General features: G+C 43.0%; 1 protein-coding gene across 1 annotated transcript in view; it reads right to left on the reverse strand.

The window, feature by feature from the left end:
* The window catches only part of KAT2B (K(lysine) acetyltransferase 2B), a 61,619-nt gene that overhangs the window by 23,561 nt on the left and 20,039 nt on the right, over positions 1–18,019 (reverse strand). The window contains exons 5-8 of the mRNA XM_012732072.1: positions 17,696–17,877; positions 10,543–10,734; positions 5,903–6,009; positions 1,937–2,062 (exon numbers count right to left, since the gene is read on the reverse strand). Of these exons, the coding sequence (XP_012587526.1) occupies positions 1,937–2,062; positions 5,903–6,009; positions 10,543–10,734; positions 17,696–17,877 (607 nt within the window). The remainder of the gene's footprint in view (positions 1–1,936; positions 2,063–5,902; positions 6,010–10,542; positions 10,735–17,695; positions 17,878–18,019) is intronic.

The following is an 18,019-nucleotide window of genomic DNA, read 5'->3' on the forward strand; positions in this document are numbered from 1 at the left end:
CTATCTATGAATTACTCATTTCCTTCAAGCCTTCAAATGTTAGAATTACTCATTTCCTTCAAGCCTTCAAATGTTAGATGACTTGATTATTTCTCTTTGTAGTTCTATTAATTCTCTCAGGTAGCTGGACAATGAATAGAGGTAATACGTATATGTGTCTGTAAACACATCTCATACATGTACATGATGTTCCCATGGATATGTATTATATTTGCAATACACTAATGAACTATTTTTTTACTGGTAAATTTAACTTGTCACTACAAAGTGACCCTCTTTCTCTTCCACAATGCCTTTTTCCATCTTAAAGTGACACCTCACAAAGAGATCAAGGCCACTGCCCTAGAAACCCGATGCCTTCCCCACATGTCACATGCTAGGAAAGGCCAGGCAAAGGCACAGAAAACTTTCTGCTACTTTCCTCATTATATTACATATGACAGCATAACTTCTTTCTCCATCACTACATGCATTTATTTTTGTAATTAAAACTTTTTCAATTTTTTTTAAGAATTATTTTATTTATTTATGCATACAAGACCTGGGGTGTAGGCCAGGGGTGTGAGGGAAGAGGGGTGCAGGGATGCACCAGAGACAAGAGTGGGGAACAAAACAGGAAGATCTACTGAAATCCACTGCTGAGGGGAGCGGGGGGAGCTAGGAGAGGTCTGCTGCGCCGTGTGGGTCACCTGCCTGGGTGGGGGTCGAACTGTGCTGTAGTGGCTTGCCACAGCGTCATAGTGCTGAGACTTAACCCCTTGTGCTACCAGAGAGAGACCCCAACTTTTTCAATTTGCAGATGAACAAATCTTCTTTATTCCCCAGGAGTGCATCCCACCAAGCTCATTTCCACCTAGCATTTTCACTGTCTTTGGCTATAAAGGAACAGAGCAAAGGAAGCCTCTCATCTGCAAAATGCTTCCATTTTATTCACTAAATGTCCCTTGTTTGGTTCTTATTTTTACAACTCCTATTTGGTTATTGTTAGTGGGAGGAAGTCAGAATATTATCAGCCATTGACCAACAAATCTTCCAAGAGTTATGCTGCAGCTACATTTTGTAGCTGAGATTTATACCTACTATGCCCCAACTCAACAGGCTGTTCATAGTGTTGTGACAAGTAAACATGAGAGGCCTCATGCAAGTTCGGTAGCAAAGTGTTTCTGATTGAGCGTCGATGGTTCCCTTGGAAGTGAGAGAGTGGTGGCTAAAACTCTGCTTTAGCAATAAAATCCTCGTTTCCCTCATTTATGCCATTTTTTTAATATTAAAATTTCTGTAGCACGCTGCAAGACTGTGCTGCTTCAGTTAAATAACAGAGGCCTTTGCCCTTGCAGCAGCCTACGCTAACTGCTCTGGCCTCCTAGTAATCTCTGCCATGTGACCCCACAGTTCTTCCCACAGAAGGAGGAGAACATATCTCTACCTCGTAGCTCTGAGAGAACCATGTGACTTGTTTTAAATAACAAAATGAGGCAGGAAGGAAAGTCTATCCGTTCTGAACGCCAGCTTGATTTTCTGCTTGCTTTGGAAGTTTTTTTTCCCAAAAAAAGGAAAAGAAGTCCAGTGAACCCAAGAGCAAGATGAGCAATACATGAAGCAGAGATGCTCCAGGTGAAGTGCTCTGGCGAAACTCAGTGCCAGGCCTACAGGCAGTTCACGTGCATGCCCAGCAAAGACCAGGAGCCCAAGAGGAGCCAACTACCAGGTCGCCACAGAAGGAAGAAGGTATAAGCATTAATGATTACATCTTTCTTTTACAATGGGGATGTTAAACACACAATACTACTAACTGAAACAGCACAACATGATTTCCGGCTACTGAAATCGGGGACACACACAACCTAGAGTAGGCCTACATCTGCCTTTAGCACTCCCCAGGTGGGGACACTTCCAGGCCAGTCATGACCTTCATGCAGCCCCGGTAAGTGGTTACCTGGGTTTGGCTCAAGCCCAGAAGAGGCTTTACACGAAGGGCTGGTTGTCCCTCCATTCAGCTGCTCAGTGGAAGATGAGTTTGAATTGTATGAAACGGTCCCAGCCACAGGTGGTGGATTGATAACTGCCCAAAGAAAAGAAAAAGAAGGTGTTAGAGGACTCCTTTCTCAGCAACAAGCAACCACTGGCCCTGGAGCCTACCCATTCTCGCCTAACAGCACAAAAGAAGGTAGGCTTAAAATAATAGCATGGAGCCAACGCAAGCATCAGGATTACAGTCAGTCATGGATTGACCCCCTCGAATAGCGTTAAGAAAAGACGGGCCCAGACTGACAAAATAACAAGTGAGTGAATAAGTGAGGAGAATGCCCATGAAGTTAGAAGAAGGAAAAAAAAAAAACGTGTAGTAACCCGTGTACAGTAACTGACTCAGGGGAGAGTCAACTGTGAAAGCATTTTCGTGAATAGCATTTTGACAAACACAGGAAGTCCCAAATTATCTCCCCACAAAAGTATTTTTTTTTAATTGCAAGAGAGAAAATGAGACCACTCGGCAGAGAGACCTAACCAACACCACCTTGTCCAAGCCATCAAACTCCACACGTTTGGAGCTCTCTAGATGTGGTGTAGATGTGAGGAATTTATCAGGCCTGGCATGAGACTGGTTTTACCACTTACAAGTTCTAATCTTGATGCAGATCTTGAGCTACAACAATGGGAAGAAGCCAGCATCACCTGACTGGATGCAAAAATGGCTATAAACTACACAATTGAGGTAAGAAGCAAGGGAGAAGATACCCTATACCAAACCATAATGCTGCAGTCAACTATGCTGCTGTGAAGTAAGAGAGGTCCCTTGTTCTGGGAGACAGTCACTCTATTTAGTATAAGGAGATAATGCCAGCGATTTTCAAACCATTTAGGGAATATATATACATATACATGGTCATATGCAGAGAGGGAGGGGTGATAAAGCTGGTGGCAGGCGTCCCCTAGTAAATCTGGGCAAAGGACATACAGTATATAGGATTTCTATGTCCTATTCTTTAACTTTCTATAAATTTGAATATCTAAGTATAAAGTTTTTTGTTTCGTTTCGTTTTTAAAGTCACTGTAGGAAACGGGATCTCGCTTTGCTAGCTGTTGCTTTGTAACTGATGAGGTGAGAGCTGTGAGGGACACACGCAGGGTCACATGCTGACACACTATGGCGGTGCAGAGAGAAGACTGATTGAAGAAGACTCAGTGTGGCCACAATTCAGTCTGTAGGGGACACCCCAGCAGCCAAGAAAGAGGGAATAAGTAAACCAAGCAGCAGAGAGACACCATCATTAGTGCGTCTGGCTGAATAGAAAGTTGGTCTGCAAAGACTCAGAACATTCTAGAGTATCAGGCCCTGTGGTTTTCCTTCCAGTATACAGGTCTGAATTTCAAAGTACACTGGAGTGATTTTACACAAAGAGGAAGCTAGTAATTCCAAAGACATCTGAGTATCTTGCAAGACTTCAGTCATCATGATGAATGTCATTTATCACAGTTGCAAAGAGGTGTGGACATGCCAATTAAGTAGATGATTACACTCTTCTCCCCCCATCCCAGCCCTGCAGAGAGCATGCTGCAATTACTGTAGAACCAGAGGAGCCAGCCTGCTTCTGACAGCGTCATGTAACATTGAAGAGCAATCCAGCAGAACTGGGAGACAATCTGAGCCACAGAAATCAACGTGAAATTCCCCGAGGCTCAGAGAAAACCCTGCCTTCTCCACCATGTACTGTGATCACAAAGTGTGGGAAGCTGAGCAGACTGGGTGCAGTCTAAGCAGATAGGGGTCCACGAGAGTGCTGCACAGAGAAATCCTCCAGGAGACCCTCCAGAGGAGAAGCGTTGTGGAACAGCTTCCTACACTCTTCCTTTATCCTTTCCACGACACTTGCTTGCACACTTTCTTGCACACCTGTACCCAAAGCAGGACAATGCTGTGGCTCTGACCATGGTGTAGACATCAGAACGAGACCTGAGTGTGATGTTGAGCAACTTGCTGCTCTCCCTGCAAGTCTATTCCTCATCTACTTAAAGGGGACAATAAAGGCACCTTCCCAGCAATTAGAAGGCTTAAAGATACAAGGTAAACTTGACAGGCAGACACTCGATGGAAGTATCAGTACTGTGACCAAACTGGGTCTCTGACATCCAGGAGCAGTATTATATCAGAGAGAATACCTACGACAAAATCAGAGCAGGCTGACACGGTAAGACACGATAAGAGTTGCATGACACGGTCATTCTCATATATTGCTGCGCCTCACAGCTGCCTGGGGAGCCTAGGTCTCCCCGTCCAGGCTGCACCCAGACCATTCACACCGCACTCTCGGGAGGTGAGACTCAGAATCAGTATATTTTAAACGCCCACGGCTGATGCCTTGGCGCTGCGAAGTTTGAGGAGCAAGGATGGGTTATGCTGAAGGTTCCGGGAAAATTTAGGGAAAAGGCTCTCCAGGCCATGCTGGAGGGCAGGGCACGAGTTAGGAGTCTGTGGAGAGACACTCGTGAGCAAGTGGCTGTCAAGAGTCAAGCAGGCTACGGCGGACGTGCTCAGTAACCGCAGAAACATCCAGTGAGTGCCGACAGCTCAGGCCCGAGAGGAGCTCGCAGCAGGCGTGGGAAGCCCCAAGCCTGCAGCATCTGGACCAGAGAACCATGAAATCATGTTCTAAGATTTGAACGTAACAACATGCAGACAGTCTCATTCCCTGATGATTCTACCTTGAAAATTTTATTTTCATCCAAATTAATCACCTTTACAAATGTATTGTGCTGCACTGTGATAGAAGCCACACAGAAAAAGCTACGTAAGAGTCACAGAGCATTTTGGAAACCTGTTGCCCCCACAGACAAGCCAGTGGTTTCCAGGGCTGGGGGTAGGCCAATGAACAGACTACAACATGATACAGGGGTGTTTTCCAGGTGATGCAACTGTTCTATAATGTGACGGTAGTAGTGGTTACAGAGATCTATGTGCTGGTCAAAAAGCACAGAACGAGGTGGCCTCCCTGGTGGTACCAGGGCTTAAGTCTCAGCCCTACGAAGCTAGCTGCAGCCACTGCAGCGTGACTTGGATCCTGGGCCTGGAGGTGACCCACATGGCGTGGCAGACCTCTCCTGACCCACCTGCTGCTCCCCTCAGCAGTGTACTTCATTGATCTGCCTGTCCTGCTCCCCACTATGTCTCTGGAGAATCCTCTCTCTGCCCCTGCACCTCTGGCCTGTACCCCAGTTCTGTATGCACAAATAAATAAATCTTTAAAAGAAAAAAGCCCAACATCAAAATCCTGCATCATCTTTCCCCACAGCCACGTAAAAAAAAAAAAAGACTGCTTTCGCATTTCCAAATTCTCTGGATTTTTCTAATGTCAAAGAATTCTGTAACGTCACTGTGGTCCCACAGTCGATCTTTCCTCCCGACAAATGCCAGTGGCACCAGAGGCCAAGGGTGTCCTGCTCCCCCAGGGAAGTCTCTCGCATCCCAAGACTCCAGGGGGTGCCTTCCTCTGGCCAGCCTATCATTGCCTGAACAGTTACTTGAAGCACAAAGCCGACGTCAGAGATTGAGAACCAGACAGAGACATGATTTCTAGCTGTATTTGGTCTGTGGTTGAGACTGAACGTCTTTAAAAAGCTCCAGTGTGTGACGACGCAGCCAAGGCGCCTGGCATCTTATGCCTCCCACAGAGCTGCAACACGCAAGCTAAGCGGAGCCGACCGCGGAAGGTGCAGTAGCTACTGTCCGCACTGCTGGGTGTGCACACACTCTCCTCATCAACAGAGATGCAGACGCAGGACTTGCCCACGTGTTTACTTTTTTTGCTGGCTCTAGTCTTCAATTTCTTGAGGAAAAAACACAAGTATATGCAGAGTGATCTAACACTTCCTGGCTGTTCTCTGATTGATGCAAAAAGAAATTTACCTGTTTGGATTCCTAGCTGGCTGCTTCTGGAAGAGGCGGAGAGAAAATCCTGATCCCAGATGGGAGAGTTTTGACTATAAACTTCTTCTTCTAACATGGACAGAAACCTAGACACAAGAGTAAAGCAGCAGTCAGAACAGAAATAACACACGATCCCAGGGCGAAAGCCCTGACCGTCAGCACCTTCCCTGCGGCAATCACCTGCCGTCAGCAACTCCCCTGCAACTTAGAAAAGCAGTGAATTACAACTCAGGTGGTGACTGACTTGGGCAGTGTCAGTATGTTCAAATGCAGAAATGCATCCCTACAAATTTACGCTCTTTTTACTCCCCATCAACTGACACAACCTAGCCCGCGTAGATCCACTGAGCAGCACAAAGGTGGGGATGCATTAGTGCCGGTTAGTGAATCTCAGAGCAAGACTTAGCCCTCACGTAGCGGTCACCATTGCTGCACCCGCCCTCAAAAAGCTGCACATATTTACCGAGTGCCTGCTCTGCCCTAAGAAGCACTCACTGAATCTTCACACACATTAAGCTTCTAGTGTATGACACTGTTCTAAGTGGCTGATGCATCGTCACTTGATCATCCTAACAACCCTATGAGACAGGATCCATTAATATAGTCACTTTACAGATGACAAAACTTAAAGCACAGAGAGCGCAAAATGGTTGGTACAAAGCCCACAACCAGCCAATTGCAAGGCTCAGACTGGAACCAGTTACACGTTACACCTCCTGTCACGTTATAAACTAAGTGGATCTGAGTTTGGGGAGCCCACAGAAATCACCTGGAGCCCGAGAGACATGCAATGACCAAGCCCCACTGGGCTCACTGAATCAAAGTCTTTGAAAGCAGAAATCTAGATTTTGGTAAATATCTTCGATAAGTCTTATATATACAAAAATGGCAGAAATACAGTTCAAAGTAGCAACACAAATCTCCACTTCAGTACTGTGATCTCTTCCTACAAGTCTCTCTAAGGCATCCTGGGTCTAGTGGAGGCTACTGGTCAGTGGGAAGAGCAGGGACTCCGGCACCCCTGGCCACGCTCACCACTTACTTAGGTGTGACCTTGGAGCAAGTTCTTCACTTTCTTCTTCCTTGGCTACCTGTTTTATAAAATGGAGATTTCAAAGTAATTCCTGCATAGGGTGGTAGTGAGGAAGAAGTTACTCTGCAGGCCTGAAGTAGAGTCTGACCCCTACTAAGGACAACAAATACGGATTCAATGCTGGCCAGGGACCAAGGGCTGTGTTAGGTGCTGAAGACGCCAGTGAACAAAACCACCATCTTACCCTTACGAAGTTTACGAAGTAATGATGGAATACCCGTGAGCCACCGTAAGGCCACTATCCCTTCTCTAAAATTTTGAACAATAAAATTCCATATACAAAGATATTCCATAGCCCATTTGGACAACAAAATATAACCCAAACATCCATGTAATTAATTAGTCTTTATAATGACGAATGGATTTTAAGTGGGGTGACTGTTCTCATCCTTGGGACTTTGTTATATGGTATAAAATGCTATACTGACATTTCATTTGTTACAATCTTTAGAAGTGTTTAACTGTAAACACAGTACCAAGATTTTAGTTAGCTGATCAAAGACTGTGTTACCATCACCATATTACTACTACTAAAGCATTTATTAATGCCTACAAGATATTAGATGGCTTCAGAGGATGGAGAGGTTGGTTTTTCGGCAATGAAAAGGGTTGGAAATATCCCCAATAATCTTCGGACTTGCTGCCCAGAGTCAGAGATTGAAGAAGAAGCTACCACAAGTGAATATCTACCCACACTTAGAAGCTGGTTCAGGTTTATAGAAACTACATAAACCACTTCTTGCTAAACAAGCTACCCTCAACTTACCTGGTAAAAGACTTTAATAAATGTTTTACCAAGTATACGAAGACTGACAGCAGTAAGAGGTAAATGCTAAGACCACATTCTGACCTTGCTAATGAAAGAGATTTCTGATGCATTTCCTCCTTTTTCTAAGCAGTTTCCCTACGTAAGACCTTGCACAGCACTCAAACATTCTCCAACTGCCTTCACAGGGGAAAAATTCCTTTCCTTTTCTGGGTTCATTCTTTATCAGTAATTATATCATAATCTGAAAACTTCACAAGCCCTACAGAGACTCACCAGTGAAGAATGTATTTGAAAATGTAGAAAAATAAGGCCCTCCCTAGTGGCACAACAGCTTAAAGCACAGTACAGCAAGCTAGTGGCAGCCGCTTCAGTGTGAGTTCGATCCCCGGTCCCAGAGGTGACCCACATGGCGCAGCAGAACTCTCCTGACCCACCGGCCCACTGCTCCCCTCAGCAGTGTACTTCATCATTCTACCTGTTCTGCTCCCCACTCTGACTATGGTGAATCCTCTCACCACCCCTCTACCTCTGGGCCTGTACTCCAGTTCTGTATGCATGAATAAATAAATCTTTTTTTTAAATGTAAAAAAATAATTATTATGTGATTGTGTATTATATAGCATATGGATGTGTGTGTATATATGTATTTCACTATAATAAATAACAGTCAAATATACTGACATGAGGCTACGCTTTTTATATGTAAAGAATATGAAACTATGTAAAATAGAATATTACAGCATGTAGAGGGAAAATGGAACTATGTGGTTATGGGTGATCTCTAGTATCTCTGTTTTTCTTTTAACCAAATTTTCTTCAACATGTGTATCTATCTCCTAGGATGAAGTATAGATACCAAAAGTTTTTAAAAACAATCTTATTAATAGGTAGATGGAGAAGAGAGGCACAGGTTAAAGCCACAGAAGAGAGAGTAACAGATGAAGAGGAGGAAGACAAGGATGTGAGCTCTGAAAATGCATCTGGGAATCCCAGTGGCCTCGCCAAGTGGGGAGAAGCTGCGTGCAGCCTGCACTTGAGACAGCACCCAAGATCAAACAGCACTGGAGGCTTCAACGTGTCTGACTCTGCTGCCAAACCGGTAGGTACAAACCCCCAGCAGCCTGCAATGTTGTCAGCTTCCTTGAAAAGCAGAAGTGGGTGGTAGTTTTATGCTACCATTAGTAATAGAGAAGAAAAGAAAGCAGCGCTGATTTTTCAGCTCAACAGCATGAGCACGCCAGAGCTACGGGTTGACAGAACAAAACACACTATAATTAGCAAATATATGAAAGAAGCAAAGTGAATTTGCTATGGAGAAAAATTGGTACTATGTAAAGTAATTAAAATTTCTCTTTAAGCACCATTAAAGGTGGGGGTGGGGGTCTTCTTTGTCCCTTGGCTGAAAAACAGAATGACAAGTGTAATCTGAAAATGTGAAAGGCTGAACCTTCAGCAAGTAAAGAAATAGCAAAGTTCATCTCAAAGGAAAGGCGTTGAGAGTCCTGCAACACACAAGCATGCCCAGAGCTCGGAACCCACTGAGAGGCAGTCAACAGTGGAGTTGAGACAATTCTGAAATCAAGACACTAGGATCTAGGTACAAACATTGAGTGTTCAGCTAAAACTCATCAGAATTATCCATGACACCCTCTACCTAAAGCTGAGGATTTGTATTAAGCTGCAACTCAAAGTCAGTTGTGTTGTTCTGAGCCTTATTTTCAAATATTAAAACTATTGTTCATGAAAACAAACTGGGACACCCACTAATCTGGATGATAAGAAGTCGCTTCTCAAACGAAACAGGGCTTTGTCAATCTGTGGTCACAGAATCCAACATCTCCTTTCCCAAATTCTGTTCTCTACTTAATATCCAAAGGTGAGGAATACAGGAGGTGGTGGGGGGAGGAGCCAGGGCGAGAGGGTGTTATGCTCTACCACACCTGGAAAGGCTTTTCCAGTAACTTCTACAGACACAACCTGATTAAGTCCTAGTCTCGGCAGAATGACAACCGCACAGGGACCTGTCCTTTGGTGACAGCTCCATGACAAGTCGCCAACTGCACCCTCAGCTCTTGCCAGCAGTCAGCCTCTTGGCTCCCAGTCACTCTCCAAGCTAGTTCTTGCCACTGAAAATGCATTTCAAAACCAACAGTGTCCCACTGCGACTTTTTAGTCCCTTGGCTTCATTTGACAAAAATATTTATGATTGTTTACATGTTGGAATACAAGGCCACAGAGTACAGACCTTCTGAGAGAGGGCTCTCTGGCCCTGCCCAGCTCTGTTCTTGAGGTCTGGTTTACAAGGGGGCAGCTTGCTCTTTGGGAGGTAGGGTTGAGTCCACATCTTGGGAAGGATTGGGACTGGGAAGGCGAAGACCAGCCACTGAGTGCTTGCACCACCTCTCGGCACCTGGAAACTGGGTCTATAGATACTCCCTTATCCTCCTCTCGCTCCCTGACAGCTGCTGCACACAAAATTGCCTCCATTCTATGAAACTCCAAGACGATGACCCAGGGAGGATGGGGGGGGGGGTGAGGGAGCAATAGCCACAGTCAACACAAAGCCAAGCTAAGAAAAGATGGGGTGGGAAAGCCCCAATAAGACTCACCGAGGGTGGGAAGGAGGAGAGGACCCCATCCCCCTCCCTGGCATGCTTCTCCCATCACACCCGGTCATGGGACTCAGGCAGGCTTTCGCATGCTTTTATCAATCTCAATTTCTGGGGTCAAGCAAAAATCCCCAGAGCGCTTCCTTACTTTGGGAAATGGGTGAGGATTAGAGTTCGTTTCTCGAGCGGGAGCTTGTCTTTTTCCTGCCTTGCTTGTTCCAGGAGTTGTCGTCTCATCACGGTGAAGACGGAGCGAAGCAGTGTTCTCCCAAACACCTGGGTGGTTTCATACCGAGGTAGACTATCACAGAACTGTGGCACATTGCAGTAACACAGCCACCTGTGATGACAGGAGATAAGCACCATCGTTATCCTTGAACGTGTCCCCTCCTCCCAGACCATCTGAAATATCCAAATTCTGGTTACTCTCGGGCCATTCACCTTAGCAGAAGAAATTCCCTCTGCAGAGGCAAGCAATGGTATCTCTCCCAGCCGGTGAAACTTGGGAGTTAGATTAGCTGACTTTACACGACTTGAGTCCATTTAAATGCTCCATCCTGCCGCACCCTGCGGGTCCCCCTGTCAGACAGCCCCAGGATACGAGCCTCATTTTGTCCCTTTACCCTTTACAGGCTGCATGACATGGCAAATTTAATTAGGTTCTTAAGTCTTCATTTCCTGACCTGCAAAGTGAGGACAATACCTACTTCATTGGGTTGTTAGAGCATTAAAGGAGATCCTGCACAGAAAGTACACAGTGCGATTCAAGCTTCTGGTACACAAATGGCAGTTTCAATGAAAGAAGAAATCAGAGGAAGTCCCTTTAGCAAAAAAATCAGAACTCCACTGTCTTGTCCTCTGCATGAAATGGAAGGTGTCTAAAACGCCTGCACAGCTCTCATACCCCTGAAGCTTTGGTGGGAAGATAAAGATCTTCAACACTGTTCAAAACTCAGTCAAAATGCAGGAAATAGTAAGTTTCCACCATCTGTCGCTTAGGTCATTTTTCAAGGACTCAGACTCAACGTCAAAAATGCACTTTGGCATAGCAATGCACAGCACTGGAGAAGCGTCCAGGCCCAGCGGGCCCCAGGGAGAGGCTTCAGGAGCTCTAACCACCATGCTGGGTCCACCAGTCACACAGAGCCTACACTTTAGAAGGCTTATTCAGCCAGAGAAACCAGAGCATCAAAGTGCACTCAAAATGCACCTGTTTCTTTTTGGTGTTCCTGAGACGCCCATCACAGGGACCCACAAAGTGTGGCCCCACACAGCGAGGCCAGCAGCTCACTGCACATGGTGGTCCCGGTCACTGTCTTCCAGGCAGGGCTGCTTTCCTGAAATTAACACTTCTCCCTGTGTGCTTTCCTAATCTCCCCCAAAGTGGAAGAAGCTGCTCTGGGACTGTGGTCCCCTTAATCAGGAGAGCAATAACACTCGTTTCTTCATGCTTACTGACTTTTTGGAACTTATTCTGTTACTTCTCATTTCCCATATGGGCAGATTATGTTTATTTATTTATGCACACGAGAATCGGGGTGTAGGCCAGAGAGAGGTGCAGGGCGCAGGGAGTGAGAGGATTCACCAGAAACAGAGGAGCAGAACAGACGGATCTATTGAAATGCACTGCTGAGGGAAAGCAGCTGGTGGGTCAGGAGAGGCCTGCTGCACCGCTTATATTAGCTCCCTGGCCAGAAATAGGACTCAGTGGCTGGTGATTGCTTGAGAACACACAGACTTTAACCCCAGCGCCGTCAGGGAGGACCCATTGTGGCGTTTCCTCTTTGAGGAAGAAAACTCTTATTAATGGTAGTTCATCTGCTCTTGATAAAATTAACCACTGCTCTCTCAACTTTGCTGTCTTAATGAATTACACCCAAATGTCATTTTATGATTATCATACGGACATGGGCAGCTTCAGTGTTTGTTGTGTAGCCTGTCAAGTGGGAAACAGTAATATCAATAGCAGGTAAAGCAAGAGTGCGTTTCTTTTGTAGTTCATAGGACACTTCACACAGAAATTCATCGTCTTTAAAGCCAACCCTTGTTGGAGGTTACTACTCTGTGGCCACTTCATGAAGCTAACTTCTGGCACGGAAGGGAGGCCAGTTCCACAAGAGCTAGTAATGAAAATAAAAATTTAAGAAATAATGGTCACAAACCCTTAGGACTCAGAAGTAGAGTTTCACAAGACACAAGTTTTTTCACAAACTATTTGGAAAAGTTTAAAGTAAAAATATACGCAATCTTCTGCAATGGAAGACTGAAAGGATTAGGGTAAAGGGAATTACTAGATCAGATCCAGTAGCTACCCGGTTGCATATAACTGTTGAGCACTGAAATGTGTTCAATAAAACCTAGAGCTTAATCTTTTGTTTATTTAACTTCAGTCATTATAAAATTCACTTTTAAATGGAAACCATATGAATCATTGCACACAACTTTATTGTTTTGCTTGGACTTCATTTAAGCTTTAATCGGTTAAAATTTAGTGAATAAATGAATAAGTGCAGATGTACAAAGCCATTCTGGCACTGAATTAGTAAGACTTAGAGAAAAAAAAAAACAAAGTAAGGATTCATTATTAAAGGGCCTTCCTAGAGAGGCAGGAGTTAAAGACAGCGCTATCAAGCTATGGCCAGCCACTGCAGCATGAGCTTAATCCCCAGCTGGCCAGGGAGCTGACCCACCCACATGGCGCAGCAGACCTCTCCTGTCTGTGGGCAGCTCCACTCAGCAGTGTATTTCATGCATCTGCCTGTTCTGCTCCCCACCCTGTCTCTGGTGAATCCTCTCATGCTGAGTATATGTTGAAATGATGTTTCTATATACATCACTATATACAGTGGTGTTTTTATATATGAACATTATTAAAGGTAATCTGTTGTGTCTGTTTACTTTTTAAATAGCTACTTGCAAACGGAAATTGAAAGTTACATATGTGACTCACACCTGCTAGGCAGTGCCGATGGCTCCAGAGCACTCCACCTGTGGGTCGCAGGTATCTGAGACGACAGCAGACTGACATATTTTCTGCTACACTGACAGCAGGTTATAAGTATCATTATAACATCATAAAATGCTGTCCAAAGTATAAACACATCATTCAGTCATCCCAGGAGAGGAGCGTAGATTTTACTTTCGAGATTAATCTCATTTTATGAATCTGTAATATGTCATAGAAAAGGAGACTGACTGGGCATGAGGCAGGTTGGGTTTTGTTTTAATAAATGATAGGGTCCCTAAGTGCAGCCAGACAGCAGAAGAAAATGTTTCTGCACACACAAACATCCTCCAAAGACTTATCTATAGGAAAAGGTCTTTCCTGAATGAGTGGTTTTAGGACTCTTAAAAAGACACAAAGGGATAAAACTCATTCATTTTTATATGCCTAAGTGAGATAGTATGTGTTTGTAATTTACTGATTATTCAAATACTTCAGATTTTTTACAGCATCATGATGATTTGCAAACACCTTGCTTTCTTTACAGTGAAATGACCATGTCATCCTACTTACTTACTTGGACTGGGAATCCTAAAGTTTCAATGACCTCCTTAATTCACCCAAACCACAGGTAGTTACTATTGAAGTCCAGGCTGAGAGCCTCTGTCCTCTCACTAGTTCTTTCCATGCTTCCTGATAAATAATTCCTAGATTTAATGCCTAACTCTGGGTGTTCAGGAAGCATGGGGATGGGCCAGGTTTATCGAACAATGGCTACATAACGCCATCTCCCAAAATGAGCTTAGTTATGTCTGACTTGCCCTGTATTGCTACAGAACATCTCCCTAACAAACAGGTAGCCTTTAATATTCAGAAGTTGTGCACAACTCAGAATCTACGACCAATTATTTGCCTCTTCTGTTTTGCAAATTCGGTTGGTCAGAGGTATTTTAAGAAGTCATATTCCACTGACATTATTTTCAGGTTATTTCTTCTTATATTAGTAAAACAATTTCAAATTTTAGGGAATTTTGAAGTATTTTCTCAGATTTATTTGTCAAACACACAGTGATTTCTGGGAAGATACATATATATTACATATATTACGGATATTTCCTATCTGCCTATATTAATGGCTAATATTAACCATTAAGTATATGTTAACATTAATGTAAGATATTTTCCACATATAAAATATTTATATTTTTTCATTATTCAGTGAAGAGTATAAGTAATTTATGCAGCTCTGTTCGATCTGCATCTAATTTCTCAGTGGACAAATCTTTACAAGTGAGCTCTGTCATGGACATAATTATTTTCTGAGTCCAGTGTTTTCTACAGAGAATCTTACTTCGCCCCATTTTCACACTAAAATGGTGCTCTAGAAGTTTCGGCCCCTTTGTTCTACTGGCTACAACTACTGTCAATTATGTGCTGAACCACATAATTTAGAAGTCCTGAGGTTCACTTGCATATCAAGATAAAGCTCGGTGGGACCTGAAGCCTGTAATATTACCCACTTTTGAGAAGATCAGTGTCGGATGCTGTAGTGGTGGGTGGTTTCTTAAATCCCCACGTAGTCATGACAATGAGGTTTTACTCTGAAATAATTACTGATTCTCAACTTTGCTACAGGTTCGCTCAACTTCCCTTTCTTCAACAACATGGTGTGAAGGTGAGGCTGCGGGGGAGGCAAGTCTAGTCTACCTTCATTTCCTTATTTATTATTAACAGAGGCTCGTGGGCGACATTCCACCCAGAAATCAGCAGGTTTCAGAACTCATCAGGGCATATTCATTTCAGTCTCTCAGCGGTTCCTCTTCGCCGCTGCAGACTCCACTCCTCCGCCTTCAGCTGCCAGCTTAGGACACGGGGTTAGGCGGATTCTGCTGCTACCTTTCTGTTCCTTGTTATCTTACTTTTTCTAAATATCCCAATCATTGCTTTCATTCAACTGTGCATTTAATGCACTAACATCACAGTCCCCTGTTGGCAGCGAGTGAGTTTTAGAGAACAACGTGTATAGTAAGAAAACGGTGACTGGCTTCTCCCCAGTGCCTGCTGTGTACCAGGCCCTGAGCACAACCGCCCATGGATGCTCAGACACTCACAAGACTTGAACAGAAGGAGAAATTGAAGGTCAAGGAGATAAAGTGATTGGTCTAAAACTCACAGAGTCAGGGAGCAAAGGAACCATGATTCAAGCCCATTGCTCATGACAAAACTCAGTTTTAATTTTCACTGCTCTTTAAGCATGTATAAGTGCCTCCCATTTCTTGGTAATTCTCAAGTGCAACCTGGCAGTTTTGCTCTGCTTTCTAAAATAGAGTAGATCTCCCATTCAGCTTTGCACTTAATTCTCCTTTGTGATGAAACAACTATTCTCTAGTAAAGACAGCAAATATGTTCAGGAGTTTGGTTTTGACAAATACTTGGCTTGGCTGATCACTCACAGATGAGGTTAAAAGATATATAATTTTTAGAGGTTTATTATCTCCACTTTTAATCATAAACAACACAATAATTTCAGGAGTTATTACAACATACAGCTCTAAATGAAGATGTAGAAGTAAAGATATATATTAAAAACTGATTTTGAAGAAATATGCAATTATTATGAAAGTCAGTGATTTGGAGAAAATAGTTTATAACTCAAAATTGCATATATTGTAAAAGGGGGGAGGAACAGATTAAAAGGTATAACACATTAAATCAGATCAGAGATTTAAGGTAAGGTCAGAGAAGAAAGCTTATCTTAAACTATAACTATCCCTACACGTCATCTGTTAGTACAGAGAATAACATGGGTATAAGTGTTCTTTTATAGGCTGTCAAAAGACACTTTATATGTATGTGACTTTTAATAAGCTCCATCATATCCCTGAAGTAAGCTTGATATGTCTATAAAATAAAAATAGGGAAAAGTTACAAAAAGGTACACAGAATGGATAATCCAAGTCTCTTTCACTTCAATGAAAATTTTTAAGTCAGATTTTATGATTCTATTGTTAATACACAATAAATACACAATAAAAACAAATTCCCACTATGGAAAAAAATGTACATGCACTTTGAGAAAATATGCAGAGTTTGAATCTCCACTGATAGGGAAATGGTTAGGTAAAACCTGGTTGATCGCCTTGATGGAATATTATGTAGCCAGTAAAACTGAGGGGGGGAAGGACTCCAAAATTCTGTATTTCTTTTCTTTACAGCCAATACTAAATACTGACATAAAGGGACAAAGAATGTATAAGTTCATGTATATTAGTTTTAGGGTGCTGCTGGTGATCTGTCCCTTTTTAAAGAATTTTTTGACATAATTTATTCATAATCAACTCTTTTGAAATGAGTGAGGTTTCTCATGTAATACTTACAGAGTCATAGTCTAGTCATCTCTATCAGCAATATTCAATAGATATACATTCCAGGCCTCATGTACTCTCACACAGGTCACATTAAAAAAGGAAACAGGTGAATGTTTATTGCTGCTTTATTCACAATTGGAAAGACATGGAAACAGCCCAAATGCCCAAAAATGGATGAATGGATTAAAAAAATGTGGTACATACACACAATGGAATATTACTCAGCAATCAAAAAAGGAAACACATGTCTTTTTGCAGCAACATGGATGGAGCTGGAAAAGATCATGCTTAGTGAAATAAGCCAGAAAGAAAAGGAAAAATACCAGATGGTTTCTCTCATAGCAGGAATATAACATCATTATAATGATAATGATGAACAGCTATATACTAGAGACATTTTGTTGGGGGTGGAGTGGGGAATGGGATCAAAAACAGTGTGGGGAGGAAAATGTACTGGACTATGGTGATGGCACATGGGTGATTTGGTGGTAGGAAGCCCACAAGGATTACAACTGAGATGGAAATATGCACAAAATGATGTAAAAATAAACATATATATATATATATGTATATATATATAAAACAGGTGAAATTAACTTCAGTATCTTTCAGTTAATCCAATACATATAGAATATTATCATTTCAACATGTAGTCAATTTTTTTAAATCCATTAATGAACTTCTTTCTTGATAGTCTCAGAAATCTCAATTCATACTGGCCACATCTCAAGTGCCTGACGGCCAACAAGTGGCAGCAACAGTTACGTGGGAGAGTGCAGATTTAAACAACTTGGATCTCTTCTCCTCCAAAACATCACACTACTAATGAAAAGTCAGAGTCAAGGGAGTTAAATTACACAGAGATCCTCTCTGAAATGATACTGCTGCCGTGATAACCAGGCAGCCCTCTGCTTGGGGAGACAAGTAGCAATTTTATGTCTGCTGCTGGCTCTGTGGAGATAAAGGAAAAGAAGTGATCATCTGATTACCTGGTGTAGTTCTCTTTATATCCAGAAATATCATCATTGGGAGATCGCAGTCTTCGTTGAGATGGTGCCTCCAGATGCCAGTAGTTGATGCGATTTAAGAACATCTTTGCCAACTCAACTATTGTTTGCCTTTCTTTGGCTGGCAGGTGACTAAACTTGTACTGTACAAAGTTATTCACACCCTTAAAAGGAGGGAAGGCAATTTATTGATGTAGCAAAGCAGTCAGACTAATGCTGAACATCCTACACAACAGCACATTCAATGGTTAGTAGCAAAAGAACAGGCATCTCTCTGTTCACCAAAAGCCTCTTCCTTGTCCTTAC

Source organism: Condylura cristata, unplaced genomic scaffold (assembly GCF_000260355.1).
Source record: "Condylura cristata isolate star-nosed mole 26May11 unplaced genomic scaffold, ConCri1.0 scaffold00033, whole genome shotgun sequence".
NCBI lineage: Eukaryota > Metazoa > Chordata > Mammalia > Eulipotyphla > Talpidae > Condylura > Condylura cristata.